Below are 15,899 nucleotides of genomic sequence, written 5' to 3'. Positions count from 1 at the left end.
TTTGGCTTTAAGATCCTGGTTAATAAGTTGGCATTAAGCCATATTTCCCCATTTTGGACATGATGTGAAACTGCAATGTAAACTGACCAGGATCAAGGGATCAATGGCTTAATTATGGTTTTTAAACCCAGGAAAATCACATCTGAAAAGGCCATCAGAGTTGGATGTCATCAGCATACTCATGGCACCTCATTCCAAAAATCTCAAGCAATCTCTCCAAAGGGGTTCCATGCAGATTTCAGAACAAAGGACTACACCACCAACAGCAGAAATCCAAAGGCAGTAGGAAACCCCAAACTATAATCTAAAAGGTATTTGATTAATCTTCCACAGTTATCTGATGCATATCAAATCCATATGCATTTTCATCACAGAAGTCTAGTGATCTATAAAGATATGCTCCCTTCTCCTTTCACAACTTGCTAAATACCTAATCCCCATCCAACTCCCATCTTTACTCCCATACTATCCTCCCAATACTTTTATACCCGTTATACTTTCTGATTCCCATTACAGGCATAGAAGAAAACTGCTTCCTTTTTCCACTGCTTGCATTTCTGACTGAAGTTTAATGATCTGAACAAAATAGCAAGAGTCCTTTTATAAGCAACAACACTCTCCATCCTCATACATAAGCAATGAAAGGGATAAAATGTCCAAATATAACAACAATGCAAATATGATCATTAATGCAATACCAGCAGCGTCAGGGTTGGTCCTACCATTAGGCAGAGAAAGACAGATGATGAGGGCAGGGAGGCACTGGAGGAGAGATCTGTGTGCCATGGAGAAATAAAATTCAATTGCCAGTCCAGCCATGTGTGTTGGTCATAGGCTTGCTAAAGGGAAGGTGGACTTTCTTTCCCATCTGCTACTAGGTCAGGTAGCACTAATGTACAAAACCCCTGCAAATGTTAGGCAATGGATACCTGAAGGCTTGCTTGACCCTGTGTGTCCTAAGCCAATCACTGAGATGATCTGGGGGAGCATATTAATGGTCTCCCATAGACCAGAAGCACAAATTATGGCAATGAGGACTCATGCCTTCCATGTAATAGGCCCAATTCTAGGGAATTCCTTCCCATTAGAAATCAGGTGGGCACCATCCCTGGTAAGTTTCAGATACCAGGTTCAAATGGTGTTGTTGTTGGTGTTGTTGTTGTTATTTACTGAATTTATATACCGCCCTATACCTGGAGGTCTCAGGGTGGGTCACAGAACAAAATCAGAATATAAAACCACAAAGTATATAATCAAAATAAAAACAACAACCAAATAACCCCCGCACACACACCCCAAAACACACACACACATAGAAGTAAAAAACAAATGGCTGTCATTCACACAGCCACCTATCCTGTCCTTTCCAACTAAGCAGAGGAGGGAACCACATAGAAACTCTGCAGGGAAAACTCCTTTGCTTCTCTCTCACCTTATTATGCAGAACCACCACATTGTGAGGATCAGCATTGAGCCATGTATCCATGGCCTTGCAGATGCTGCATATCTTCTCCAGGGCAGGTGTGTGCAAGTCAGGCCATCCGAAATCCAGCACCTGTGGAAGAAGGAGAGCAGAGGTTTCCAAGCAAGAGGAAGACAAAGAAGAAAGGAAAGTGTTAAAGAAGATGAAGATTCCTCCCTCGGTACACTTTTGGTTAGATGTTGCTATTGAACAAAGGTATCCCAGTTTTCCCTGGAAAAGACCCTGATGTTGGGAAAGATTGAGGGCACAAGGAGAAGGGGACGACAGAGGACGAGATGGTTGGACAGTGTTCTCGAAGCTACAAACATGAGTTTGACCAAACTGCGGGAGGCAGTGGAAGACAGGAGTGTCTGGCGTGCACTGGTCCATGGGGTCACGAAGAGTCAGACACGACTAAACGACTAAACAACAACAACAAATCCCAGTTTTGAAGGCCATAAAGCAGGATGAGGCTAGCTCAATTCAGGCACAAGATTCTGAGGCAGCATGAAAGGACAACAAATTCCCCTAGTACTTCATGGCATAATCCACTTTACAGAGTTTTGAGCCTGTGTTTATATGGAAAGTTGGGGAGCTCTGAGCACATTCCTTAAGAACATCTCAAGAGCTTCCAGCAAAACTTTGCAAAGGCCATATTTTGCATACAGAACTGCCAATGCTAACAACCTGCATTGAGGAATAATTGGCCATCCTACAGTATGGATCTGTATGCCTCTGCCAGGAGCTCACAAGGCAAGCCACTATTATCTCAGCCTCAGCTTCTACCCTGCTCTGAAACAGAGAGATAATAATATTGACCTACTGTACAGGGTTGTTCTAAAGATTGCATAGATGAAGTACTTTGAACACCATCGAAAGCTTATATACAGTAAATGCTAGCTTGCATTCATATCCCAATTTCCAATACTTTTATCTCATCTTTTTGCTTTGCTGTGATTTCTGACCAGTGAAGCTAGAGCCTTTGCTTGCAGAAAGAAACCACTTCCTATCTCTGTCCCAGAAATTTAAAGGAGATTGGTATTTTGCCCGTGGCTCCCTCCCTGACTACAACTTGCCAACCTAGCAATATCAACCTGCTGCCACTGTCCTTTGATACACGTGGTGGCAAACCTACAACATTAGCTGTTGTAGAGCAGAGAGGCAGACAAAGTATTTCAGCCATGTGCCTGGCCTTGGATGGATGAACAGCTTCTTTGGCAACCAAAGACAGCAGCAGCATGGTTGGATTAGTGGACAAAACAAACATGCAGAGAAGTACACATACAAAAGGCTTAAGGAGCAGCACATTAGAGGGAACTCCAAAAAGCAGAACAGGAACAACTTGGGCAGTCCCCTCTGCCCGAGTATCATAGAGTTTTCTTCCCCAGCCTGTCATAGATATCTCTCTTTCACCCTTTCCACCAAAAAAACATTATTTATCAATAAGCATCTCCATCTTACCTTGGAATGGAGCTTGCTGATGTCATGCCTCTTCTCTGACAGGTTAAAAAGCTAGTGGATAGGAAAGAAATAAACCATGTTAAAAGAGATGGTTGATGAGGTGAAGGCCTGTGGGCAACAATATAATAGAAAACTGAATGGGAGCATCAACTACAGGATTCCAAGGCTATGACATGTTTCTCCCCCACCACCACAAACAACCACATGTGCATGTGCTTCCTCTTCCTGGAATTGCAAGCATGAGTTGTACACTTCTTCTTCTTCTTCTTCTTCTTATTATTATTATTATTATTATTAATTTTCAGTATTAGCTCCATGTACTGCTTAGGCACCCATATATTTTCTGCAATTTACTGGAAGGGAAAATGAAATGGATTTGTGAATGAGGTGGGCTTTCAGGATTTTGAAGCAGCCAGCATTACGTTAACAATAAAAATGAGTGGCATTCAACTAAGGTTTGCTCAGAGTAAACCCATTGGCATTAATGAACATAACTAAGTCTTCTTTGAGTAAATCCTAGTTGAATACCACCCAGTGGACAGAATCAGCAGCGTTGTCTATGGCGAATGGGGTTTAGAGATGTTGTGACGCAAAACCACAATGAAATTTTTAAAAGTAGAAATCAGTAAAGAAGGGCTTCATCAATGACCAGGAAAATGAGTTAGGTCTAGACCAATTACAAAAGAAAGTCTAGACTTCTTTAATATGGTGCATTTGTGGGAAATAGAATATAGCTAATGATGTCAGAATTCAATGCTCACAGAATGCAGTTGCTCTCAGCATTTTTCTGAAGACAGTAAAATATCCCACACTTATTACCAGGTAACTGTCCCCATGCTTGGATTTCAGCATCTGTGCCACCTCCTTCAGGTTGCTAGAGAAGGTCTGCTCCTCCGACAAACTTGCAAAGTTGACAGCAATGATCCGTTCTGTGACATACACCAGGTCTAGTTCACAAGTATCCTCCATGGCCTGGTTTAGGCTCAAGCTCCTAGGGCAAAGAGAAGCAACTAAACCGTCAATGGCAGAGAGGAAAGAACAAAGGTATAAAGACAGGAAAGTCTGTCTGTGTAATCTTCCCCTAGCACTGTTTGTGCATGTATGTGTGTGTATATATTCATCATTTTACTTTACTTGCACTTGTCTGTTGTGCAGCCAAGTTTCAACACGGCAAGGGGAGTCCAAGAAATCCCAAGTGAGCAGGTGGAGCAAGCAACCATTGCTGCTGCTGTTGCTGCCACCAGCACCTGGGGTGAGGACAGAATTGAAAAATATTCCACCAGGCTAGTGGAGCAAGCAAATCAAGTAATATGGAGCAGGACTTTTAGCATGGCTGCCTGTTCTGTGGAATAGCATTCCTGTTGAGGTACAATAGGTGCTCACTATCTTCCCTTTCCAGAAACCATTGGATACATTTTTTCCCCAGCAGGCTTTCCCAAAATGGGTCTTTGGCATGAGTATCTATTCTGTATTGTGTTAGTTTTATTTTAAATGTACCAGCTGTTTCCTCCCGGTTTTTGTTTATTTCACATCATCATGACACAATTGGGTGGAGGGTGATTAATAAACTATTATTATTAGCAGTAATAAATACACAAACTTGTTTCACTTTGCTTCTGCAGACAACTTTAGAGGACATTCACAGGGTGTTTCAAGTGGGCTTCTGAACATTTTTTAAAGTGCAGTTGTTCCATGGAGATTTTAATTAAATCATCATGTGTGCTTATGAACACTTATCAGGAGTAAGGCAATACTGTGGCTGCAAGGAAGAGAGAGACCATTCTCAACATTCTCTTTGAGCTTTTCTTTCACTGCAATACTGCACAGCAGAATATGGTTCCATCGTGCAGGATGACCGGTGCAAAATGCGGAGAATGAAATCTGGGGATACTCAGAAACTGTAGCAGCCAGGGAAACTGCTGTGGGAATAATTCCAACGAAGGAATACAGCACCATAAAGAAGTATTGTTGCATAATGTCTATAAGTGCATGTGTGTTTGGAGAAGGGGAAATATTTAAGCCAAACACTGGATGTCAGCACTGACACCATGTAACGCAAGCATAGGGCCACAAGGAAACACATTTTTCAGCTTTTAACAAGCATCCTGAATTAAGAAACCCTTTGTCCAAAAATGTTTGTGGATTCATGGGGAAGTAGAACAAAAACAAGCGCTGCCCTATTGTGCAGGATGTTAATATGCACCCTGAAAATAGTGTTCTGGCAATAACGTAAATAGGGAACAAAAATTGTCATTGCACCCTATTCAAGAGTAAGCCAGTAAGTGCTCTTTCTAAGAAGAAGCATGGGTGCATATGAAAAGGCTCCCTCCAGCATCAGAGGCAACATACTAGCTACTGGGAGAAAATAGCAGAAGAGAGTGACTACCCTTTTTGGCTCCCAAGAGACATGCTGTTGACCACTATAGGAAACATGATGCTGAACTAGATAGGCCTTTGGCCTGATATCTTAGTGCTCTTATTATATTCTTAAGGTTACCCCTTTCAGTTCCAGTTACTCCTTTCAGCTACTCCTTGCCTTTCAGCTGGGAGCCATGCACAACATATCCTAAATCTCTGTGCCTTTAAATGAGAGCAAAGCAGTATAACAGCAGATCTGAACACATGAACTAACATGTCAAATAACTATCTGGGGAAAACCTTACCCTTGTTTTGTTTTGTTTTTTAAAAAAAGTGTATTAGCTTTCGCAGATAAATATCTTGAACATGTGCTATCAATTTTAAGCAAGGCAGATATATCCATGGAAATAATGGAGGCAGTTTTGCATGTCCCTAATTATGGGACGCAGGTGGTGCTGTGGATTAAAGCCTCAGCGCCTAGGGCTTGCCGATCGAAAGGTCGGCGGTTCGAATCCCTGCGGCGGGGTGCGCTCCCGCTGCTCGGTCCCAGCGCCTGCCAACCTAGCAGTTTGAAAGCACCTCCGGGTGCAAGTAGATAAATAGGGACCGCTTACCAGCGGGAAGGTAAACGGCGTTTCCGTGTGCGGCTCTGGCTCGCCAGAGCAGCGATGTCACGCTGGCCACGTGACCCAGAAGTGTCTCCGGACAGCGCTGGCCCCTGGCCTCTTAAGTGAGATGGGCGCACAACCCCAGAGTCTGTCAAGACTGGCCCGTACGGGCAGGGGTACCTTTACCTTTACCTTAATTATGAAGAGAGCAGTGGAAGAACACAAGAAGAGCCCTGCTGGATCAGGCCAAAGGTCCATTTAGTCCGGCATCCTGTTCTCACACTGGCCAAGCAGATACCTGTGGGAAACCTGCAAGCGGAACCTGAACACAGCTGCGCTCACCCCACTTGTGATTCTTGGTGTTTTGAGTTTCACAAGAAAGACTCTCCATGAAGTACTCTCATCAAACACTGAGCCTTACCTTGAGGGTTTACGTCGTGCCTGGATAATTTTGGGTGACTTTGCAAACACCTAATAAAACGAGAGTGACAAAAGGGTGAGAAAACATGTTACTGCAGTACTTGCTTCATTGTAGAGTGACACGTTCAGCGGGAACAGAAGTAACTGGTCTCCATCTGCCTAGCTTCTAACCTGCCTAGCCTGACCTGGAAAATATCACTTTAAGGTGGCCCGATCAAAGATATTTTCTGCTCCCCCCCCCCCAAATATCCCTGTTCTAGATATTTCATAGAAGCTCATTCTGGAACATCTGCATTTAAGGTTCTGGAGTTTCAGTTAGACTGCAACCTCCTTCTTTCCCCACTTCTCGGGTATTTGAATAGCCTTCAGTACTGCAACCTGCAATTCATCAAATGTTTACTTCACTGAACATCACCAATGGAGCAAATTAAGGATCTTTTTTCCATTTTACAGCTCAGCAAATGAAATCCAGAGCATGCCCCTCAAAAAAATGAGGTGGGGCGTGGATTTTGCAAGCAAAATACACAAGTTAAAATAATCTTTTTTTTTACAGTCACTTTCCAATATTGCTCCATGGAAGGAAAAGGGTACATCAGATTCATGCCCAAAGAATACTTACAGGTGGCCCAACCTGACCTGGAAGTGAGCTCTGAGCTAAAATGTATTTAGATGTCAAAGACTGATTCCATGAATTCCAGGGCTCCAAGTTAATGGCACAAGCATCCAAAGTGGGGGTGGCACAATTGATAGATTGTCCCTCACACCCAGTATGATGGAAGCCAAGGAACTGTATAATCCTTTACAAGGTTGCAAATGTTCCCTATGTCTCCATCCACAACATTCTTTAAAAATCAGCATATGAAATATCCCATATCCTAATGGCACTGTTACAGGTGCCACATAATACTTGCTCTGCACTTGAAAGAAATAAACCTTTCAGTGGTTTATTATGTGTTTTATATCTCTTGACTTTACCAACCAATGACACAATCCTCTTGCCATAGGAGGGAGCTCTGTGATTGCTCCTGTCACAATCAAGGGCTGTTTAGGACAGAAACATCCATATGACTCTGCAGAAGCCCAAGGCGAGATATGTCTCTTCCATTAAAGCTCAAACTAACAGAAAGCCTCATGCTCTTTTCCTCTGCAGAGACTCTGCCCCTCCACCAAAAAGAAGGAAAGAAAGATGGAGCGAGGAAGTCTATGCATATTGGACAGAGGAGGATAAAAACCACCTAACCCTTTTCCCTCTGATAATTTTCAAGCTCAGAATCATTCTTGCCCAGTTGTTTTCTTTGGTTTTTTTACCCATGGTTTTTACCTATAGTGGAAAAGGTGCCCAGGCATTTTTAAAGGGGCTACCATTTGAGACTTTAGCTGTGTTGTTGTTGTTGTTGTTGTTGTTGTTGTTGTTGTTGTTGTTGTGTGACAGCTGATATATTGGTTTTCTGATAGCTTATGTTTTGCTTTTATTGAATGTGAAAATTATTTCTAATTGTTGCTGTTGTGCGCTATCCTGGGATCTGTTTCAATGAAGGCTTTTTTAAAAAAGTGGCATAGGCATGGGTATAGCTAAGTAAATAAAAATACTTAACTAGCTGACCAATTGTGTGGCAGATAGCTCAACACTAACCCCCCCCCCCATATAAATCCTGGCTATGCCCATGGATATGAGGACCCTGTTTGTCTTCCTTCACAGGTGAAAAAGCAGACTGCTTCACTTCCAGTGTTACACATCCCAGGCTGATTTTGCTTCTTCTACTTTAGCAGAGGAAAAGGAGCACAGAGCACCACACAATGCCTTGACTGAGCCTGCTGTAGTCTGAATTCCTTGGTCCTACTAGCAGAGATAATTGGCTAATTAGCAGCCGGGGGTTTACAAATACATCAGGGATCAAGGCCCTAACAAGGATCATTAGGAGACTATTTATCAAGCTGGACAGAACAAAAGCCACCAGGGATTGAAGAGGAGGAGAACTGCAGGAAGTAATTTAAAGGCTGTGTTGAGTTTCATTTTCTCGAAAGTCAGTCAAGATAATAGCAGCAGCTTGGAAGGCTGGTGGACTAGATATCAATGCAAGGCCAGTTTTACTGCACAAGCACATAGGCTGCAATCACTACCATGAAGATACTGAAGAGCCCTTTTCCAGTCAAGGTATTTGCTCCGATTCAATGACAGTAAATTTCCTCAGGACGGAATCTGCTAGCCTTCATCACATCTGTTCAGTTAAGACGGGTCAGGGCTTCTGTCCATCACTAAAGGTAGGAAAAGCTATGGAGTGCTAGGATCACCTATAATTTATCTGTGGTGTCAAGGGAATATCTGCTAGGCAGGTTTTCAGGCACTGTCTTGTCACAGCTATGTCAGTGTTGTGGCAGGACAAACTGTTCCAGGACTGAATATTCCCATGTTCAGAAGACATAATTTAAATGTTCCCAAGGTTAGATCAAGGCCATGGGGATGGTTTTAGTACATGCACTGCATTGTGGCCGGCACAATCAGCACCATGGACAACTGTGGGGTGTGTATGAGGAAAAGTGTTCACCGCACGTTTAATGCACATCAGTTCTGTGCAAGCTGTGAATGGCTCCATTCACTCCACTATCACTTGAAACTAGTAATTTAGATCTCAGTGTTGCCAAGTGTAGCATTCCAGAAGATGAATCACAACCACTCCTTTTAACGAATGACCTGCCAGTTAACCGGCTTCTATTAGATGGAGATTTGGCTTAGTTTTGGACAATACATTAGGGTTTAGTTCACCTTCTATATACACACACTGGGTTGCTCTAACAACTGGGGAGCCCCAAAGGTATGTTCTCCATTTGGCACATGTGGCTATTTTCCCCAAACCACACCCACCTTCCCCACACCTGGCCTTATATGTGACATCAGGTGTGGTGCAGGCAGAGGCACAGCTGGGGGGGGCAGATCCCAGCAGAAAGCAGGACTGAACTCCCTGCCCATCAGCTGATGCATGGGGAAGTTTTCCTCTGCCTGAATCCTCCACAGAGCAGATTTGTATCCCCTGCCCATCAGATGATGCACAGGGGCCCAAAAGGGTCCCCAACTCAGACCAATTGTACAATAGCCACTGTTTCTTCATGTGTAAGATGCTGCACACTACAGAGAAATCTTCTGTGTTCACAAACAGGGCATGCAGTCTTGATAAACCTTTTTAATCAAGGGGTTCATTAATTGGAGAGGGGCTAGAAGGTGCAGATAGATTATAAAATGCAGGCTTTGCCCTAACGTAAGAGATGGCTTACGTTACGTTAGATGGATAACTTCTTTTGCAGCGTCAGATTTTGGAAAAGTGAGAGTAGAGCACACTAACCTTCACCACGGTACGACTGATATATTGCTCTAAGATGATATCCTAACTAAACACTTTTCCAAGATTTTTCCAGGATATTTAAAAGCCACAATCTCAAAGCACTCAGAATAACTGGAAAGACTAGTTTGGTCCGTGCGTACACGCGCGCGCACACACACACATGCACTGAATAATCCATGCAAAGGACAACCATATAAATCTGGCCTGTTTAGCTCAGTGTTACATGCAAGTGAGAGCAAAGTCTTGCCGGAGCATGCTACAAAACTTTGGATGCAGGGAATTTAACAGCCCCATTATAACCATATTGGAGCAGCCCAGCAGTAAGGTTTACAGAGCTGAAAACATCACACTAAGAAAAAGGTCTTCCCCAAGCCATTAGAACTGAACTCTGGCTCGCCTTGGCTTGGGCCTTGATGGAACAGAACACCAGGAGGAAATGTGTGAGTTGTATGAGCAGGAAGCTTCTATTTGTGCACCATTCCCATGGCCTCAAAAATTCCATATGTGCTTGATTTGTTTGGTGACTTTGTGACCTCATCTGAAACACTATGTGGGGGTTCTAATTAAAGAAAGATCTGACTGAGAGGAAAATATACATTCGCGGGACTTCCGGAGGCGGCGCCATCGGTAATGGCGGATACCCTCTGAAACGGAGGGGGAAGCTCCGCAGAAATCGGGTCCACCGCTACAGCGAAGCGGAGGACCCTCAAAAAACCCGCAGGCGGGTGAAGCCTGGGGCCGTGGGGCTCAGCGGGCACGCTTTGCGCCCCCCCGAACTGTCAAAGGAGCCCTGAAAAGAGCTCCGGAGCGGAGCGGGGGTGTAGCGCTGTGCTGGAGCCGATCGCTACTTCTGCGGAGTGAAGCTGCATAGCAGTTACCGGAGAGCGCTGGCCTTTTTCCTGTGAAACATCGGATTAAAACAGCTATCCGTGAGTAAGAATTTGGAATTTGGAAAAATCAAAGTTAAGACCAAGTATTGGACTTTGATTTTGAATTTGAATTTGAACTTGAAACTAGAAACTTGAACTTGAAATTTGAACTTGAAACTAGAAACTTTGATCGGGACTTTGAACTTGAATTTAAATTCGGACCTGAAATCGGCAAAGTGCAAACAGGAAGTCCGCTTTGCCGATCCTGTAAATAGAATAAAAGCAAGGGACAAGGGAACTTTGAACCATTGACTTGTTTTATATAAAGAGCTAAATTTCACTGTCAGAGCAAAAGAACCCCCCCCCCCCAAGTAGGGAAGGGGGGGACAGAAAATCCACCACTTTACTTCTGACACTGATCTGCCGGTCTGTCTTAAATAATTGCAAGGCTACTGTGAAAGCACTGTTTATGGACATTGTAACTTTTGCTGCTGAATGTTTAGAAGGACTGGTAACAACCAAGGGAGCCTCCAAATTTATAACTTTTTTACCCTTTTACTCTTGCAACAAATTGGAAAGATAACTGGGGAGCTGATGAAGTTATTGTTTAACAATCATTGATGAAACAACCTGGTACTCTGCTCCCCTAGAGGAACTTTGTGTTATAGCTGGGGATTTTCCACTGCAGCTGCTATTGTTTATAGCTAAGAAGGAAGCTCGGGAATTGTGTGAGTGACCTTGATTCCTAGAGGCAAGCAATGGAAGAGAAACAACCAGACAAGTTACAGCCTCCAGATAAAGTATCAACAAGAGCAAAAATTAAACAACAGCAGCAGCTGCAGGCACAGCAGCAACTCCTGCATAGAAGAACATCATCAGCAGGACTCTCTGCCCCACAAGCCACAGAAAGGGAAGAATCAAAAGGAACAGGATCGGATTCTGCAACATTAGACAAGATTTTATCGGCTCTGCAAAATTTGACAGCTAAGATTGACCAAAATACTTCAACTATTAAGGACCTGGGGCAAAAAGTAAATGATTTGGGGACGAATGTGAATTCTAACACCCAGGCGATCGACAGACTGGTGCAGGAGTCTAAGGAGACAAAGAAGACAGCGGAGGAAGCCAAAGAGAGGGTATTGGCAGTAGAACAAAAGATACCACCAATAAATAAAAAATTGGATGAATACAAGGTACAATTCTCTTTGATTGAACTTAAAGAGAAACAGACCAACTTGAGAATCAGATCGGTCCCAGAAACAGAAGAAGGAGACTTGATAGAACTGTTGACATCGGAATTTGAGGAGTGCTGGGACCTGGATCCAGAGAAAGAAGAATTTAAGATAGTGAGTGCTTTTCGATTGGGAAGGGTTAAGAGGAAAAATAGGCCGAGAGACTGCTTGATTGCCCTAAGGACAAAAGAGGAAAGAGATAAAATACTGAGTTTACACTACCAGAAAGCACTCGATATCCAAGGGGTGAGAATTGAGATTTTTAAAGATATCCCGAAATACCTGCTTGACCTTAGAACCAATTACGGAGACTTGGTGGACCTGCTAAAAAGAAACGGAATTTTGTTCAGGTGGGAATTCCCACAAGGCCTCTCGTTCACATTTAAAGGAAAGAAAATTAAGATAAGATCAGAGGAAGATAAAGAGAGTTTTCTGAGAAATTTTGGAGAAGAATTACAAAGAGAGGCCAGAACAAAAGACTCGGAAATATTAGGACTGGGACCACCTGACTTAGGAAGAACTCCCTTGGGACTGGACCAACGGAAAGAGATACCGCCGACAAACCAAGAGCAACTTCTAGGAGCAACCGGTGGAACATCAGAATAACAACAACATGTCTCTGCAGATGTTAACTTGGAATGTTCGAGGTTTGAACTCCCCCAGTAAAAGGAAGAGGATTTTTCATATTCTGAAAAAGGAACAATTGGACCTAATTTGCCTACAAGAAACACATATAACAAGACTCCAAAGGAAACTATTGATAAATAAAAAGTTAGGCCAAGACTTTATTTCATCAGACAAAGTTAAAAAAAGAGGAGTTGTGATCTACGCAAAAGAGAAATTATCACCAAAGTTCCTCCTTAAAGATGAACATGGACGATTTGTCGCAATTGAAATACAATTCCAAGGAGAGAAATTAGTAATAATTGGAGTCTACGCACCTAACGAGGGGAAATCAGAGTTTTATAAGAAACTGCATGAGACGTTAATGGACTTTATAGATCGAAATATCATTTTGATGGGAGATATGAACGGCGTTGTCTCGACATATATGGATAAATCTGAAAGACAAGTAGTCACAAAAGATGGAAGACTACCAAAGACCTTTTTTGAATTGACAGACAATATGGACTTGATTGATATTTGGAGAACTAAAAATCCCCTAGGTAGAGAGGGGACCTTCTTCTCTGAAGCCAATTTGACCTGGACTAGAATAGACCAAATTTGGATTACAAGAGGGATGGCACCCAAGATTCGAAAGGTGGAAATCTGCCCCAAAATCTGCTCCGACCATAACCCAGTGAAGATGGATATGAAACTAACACCCACTGGTTCCTTTAGATGGAGAATGAATGACACCTTGTTTAGAGACTCTGAAATTGTGAAAAAGGCCCAAAAAACATTAAAAGACTACTTTGAGATAAATTTGAAGACTACCGTGGAGAAAAGAGTAATCTGGGATGCAAGTAAAGCTGTAATGAGGGGGTTTTTGATCCAGCAAAATGCTATAAAGAGGAAACTTCAAGAGGAGAAGAAAGAAAAGATTTTAGAGAAAATTAGAGAAGGCGAGAAGAGATTAAGGACTAAACCTAAATCACAGGACATTCTACGAGAAATTAAATTACATCAGGCACAATATTTGAAAATGGTTAACCAGGATATAGAATGGAAAATTAAACAAATGAGACAAAAAACCTTCGAATCGGCCAATAAGTGTGGAAAGCTGCTAGCTTGGCAGCTGAAGAAAAGACAGAAATTAAATACTGTTACCAATCTTGAAGTAAATGGACGAAATATACAAAACCCACGGGAGATTCAAGACTGCTTCCAGAGATACTTTAAACAACTGTATTCACAAGGGCCACAGAATGAGATCAAAATCGAGAAATTTTTGGAAACAAATGGATTACAAAAAATTTCTCAAGAGAATAAATTAATACTGAATGACAAAATTTCTGAACAGGAGGTGGAAGGTGCCATCAAGAACCTGCAACTAGGCAAGTCTCCAGGCCCGGATGGGCTAACCTCCAAATACTACAAAGACATGAAAGATTACTTAATTCAACCTCTAATGGAGGTTGGCAATGAAATTATGGAAGGGAAAAGAGCGCCGGAGTCGTGGAAAGAAGCTTATATCACGCTTATACCGAAAAATGAGATAGAAAAGACACAACTAAAGAACTACCGCCCCATATCCCTACTTAATGTGGATTATAAAATTTTTGCTGATATTTTAGCTAGAAGATTGAAAAAAGTTTTAGCAACAATGATTCATAAAGACCAAGCTGGCTTTCTCCCAGGCAGACAATTGTCAAATAACACGAGAAACTTAATTGACATCTTAGAAAAGCTACAAGTTAATATAAATACAAAAGCTGTTTTAATATTTATTGATGCGGAGAAAGCCTTTGACAATATTTCTTGGAGCTTTATGAGGAAAAATTTGCAAGGGATGGGGGTTGGAGAAAGGTTTGGAAACGGTATAGGCGCGATTTACTCAGAACAGAAGGCGAAATTAATAGTGAATAATGCAGTTACGGAAGAAGTTAAGATAGAGAAAGGGACACGACAAGGCTGCCCAATTTCCCCTTTGCTTTTTATTTCAGTCCTGGAGGTCTTGCTGAATATGATTAGAAGGGACCAACAGATTCAGGGTATACAGGTCGGAGTTAAACACTATAAACTTAAAGCCTATGCAGATGACCTAGTACTGACGTTACAGGAGCCAATCCCTAGTTCTAAAAGAGCACTGGAAATAATACAAGAATTTGGTCGGGTGGCAGGTTTTAAATTGAATAAATCAAAAACTATGGTTTTAGAAAAAAAATTGACAGCAGTAGAGAAGGAAAGGTTTCAGGAAGAAACAGGTTTAATATTGGTGAAAAAAGTGAAATATCTAGGGGTGAACTTGACTTCGAAGAATGTAAATTTATTTAAAGATAATTACGAGAAGTGTTGGTCAGAAGTGAAAAAAGATCTTGAAATTTGGACAAATTTGAAACTTTCCTTACTGGGTAGAATTGCTGTTATCAAAATGAATGTATTGCCAAGAATGTTGTTTTTGTTTCAGACGCTACAAATCATTGACAAAATGGACTGTTTTGAGAAGTGGCAAAAAGAAATCTCTAGATTTGTCTGGCAGGGCAAAAAGCCCAGAATAAAATACAAAATTCTTACTGACGCAAAGGAAAGAGGGGGGTTTGCCCTGCCGGACTTTAAGTTATATTATGAAGCAGCAGCTTTTTGCTGGTTGAAGGATTGGCTACTTCTTGAAAACACGGATATTTTGGATTTGGAAGGATATGATAACGTTTTTGGGTGGCATGCATACTTGTGGTACGGTAAGGCTAAAGTGTACAAGACATTTAAAAACCATATTGTCAGGAAAGCATTGTTTAATGTCTGGATGAAATACAAAGATTTATTGGAAAATAAAACCCCTAGGTGGCTCTCACCTATGGAAGCAAAGGCCTTAAAAAAGCTTAATATGGAATCTAATTGGCCAAAATACTGGGAAATTCTGGAGCAGGAGGGAGATAAAGTGAAACTGCAAAGCTATGAGAAACTTAAGGATAAGGTGCGAGACTGGTTACATTATTTTCAAATAAGAGAGGCCTATCACTCGGACAGGAAAATTGGTTTCCAGGTGGAAAAATCAAAGCTGGAAATAGAATTGTTAGAACCCAATGCTAAGATATTGTCGAGAATGTATAACCTGCTGTTGAAGTGGAATACTGAGGATGAAACGGTAAAATCTGCTATGATAAAATGGGCACAAGACGTTGGTCATAACATTATGTTTGTTGACTGGGAACAGTTGTGGACCACCGGTATGAAATTCACGGCATGTAATGCCTTAAGAGAGAATATTATGAAAATGATATATAGGTGGTACATGACCCCAGTCAAACTTGCAAAAATCTACCATTTGCCCGATAATAAATGTTGGAAATGTAAAGATACTGAGGGGACATTCTTTCACCTTTGGTGGACGTGCCCAAGGATTAAGGCTTTCTGGGAGATGATATATAATGAACTGAAAAAGGTATTTAAGTATACTTTCCTGAAGAAACCAGAGGCCTTTCTTCTGGGCATGGTCGGCCAATTGGTGTCAAAGAAGGACAGAACTTTCTTTATGTACGCTACAGCAG

General features: G+C 42.0%; 1 protein-coding gene across 20 annotated transcripts in view; it reads right to left on the bottom strand.

The window, feature by feature from the left end:
- The window catches only part of TNS1 (tensin 1), a 327,307-nt gene that overhangs the window by 96,026 nt on the left and 215,382 nt on the right, over window positions 1-15,899 (bottom strand). For 17 of the 20 annotated variants that reach the window (XM_079968266.1, XM_079968280.1, XM_079968283.1 and 14 more), the window contains 4 exons: window positions 6,311-6,360; window positions 3,743-3,914; window positions 2,924-2,974; window positions 1,433-1,555 (listed from right to left, as the gene is read on the bottom strand). In XM_079968266.1, coding sequence (XP_079824392.1) covers window positions 1,433-1,555; window positions 2,924-2,974; window positions 3,743-3,914; window positions 6,311-6,360 — 396 coding nt within the window. The remainder of the gene's footprint in view (window positions 1-1,432; window positions 1,556-2,923; window positions 2,975-3,742; window positions 3,915-6,310; window positions 6,361-15,899) is intronic. The other 3 variants (XM_079968277.1, XM_079968273.1, XM_079968275.1) reach the window with 1 other exon arrangement.

The sequence above is a fragment of the Podarcis cretensis genome (genome assembly GCF_951804945.1).
Source record: "Podarcis cretensis genome assembly, chromosome: 1".
Lineage (NCBI taxonomy): Eukaryota > Metazoa > Chordata > Lepidosauria > Squamata > Lacertidae > Podarcis > Podarcis cretensis.
The sequence above is the reverse complement of the archived record's forward strand: the minus strand, read 5'-3'. Positions and strand labels throughout refer to the sequence as shown.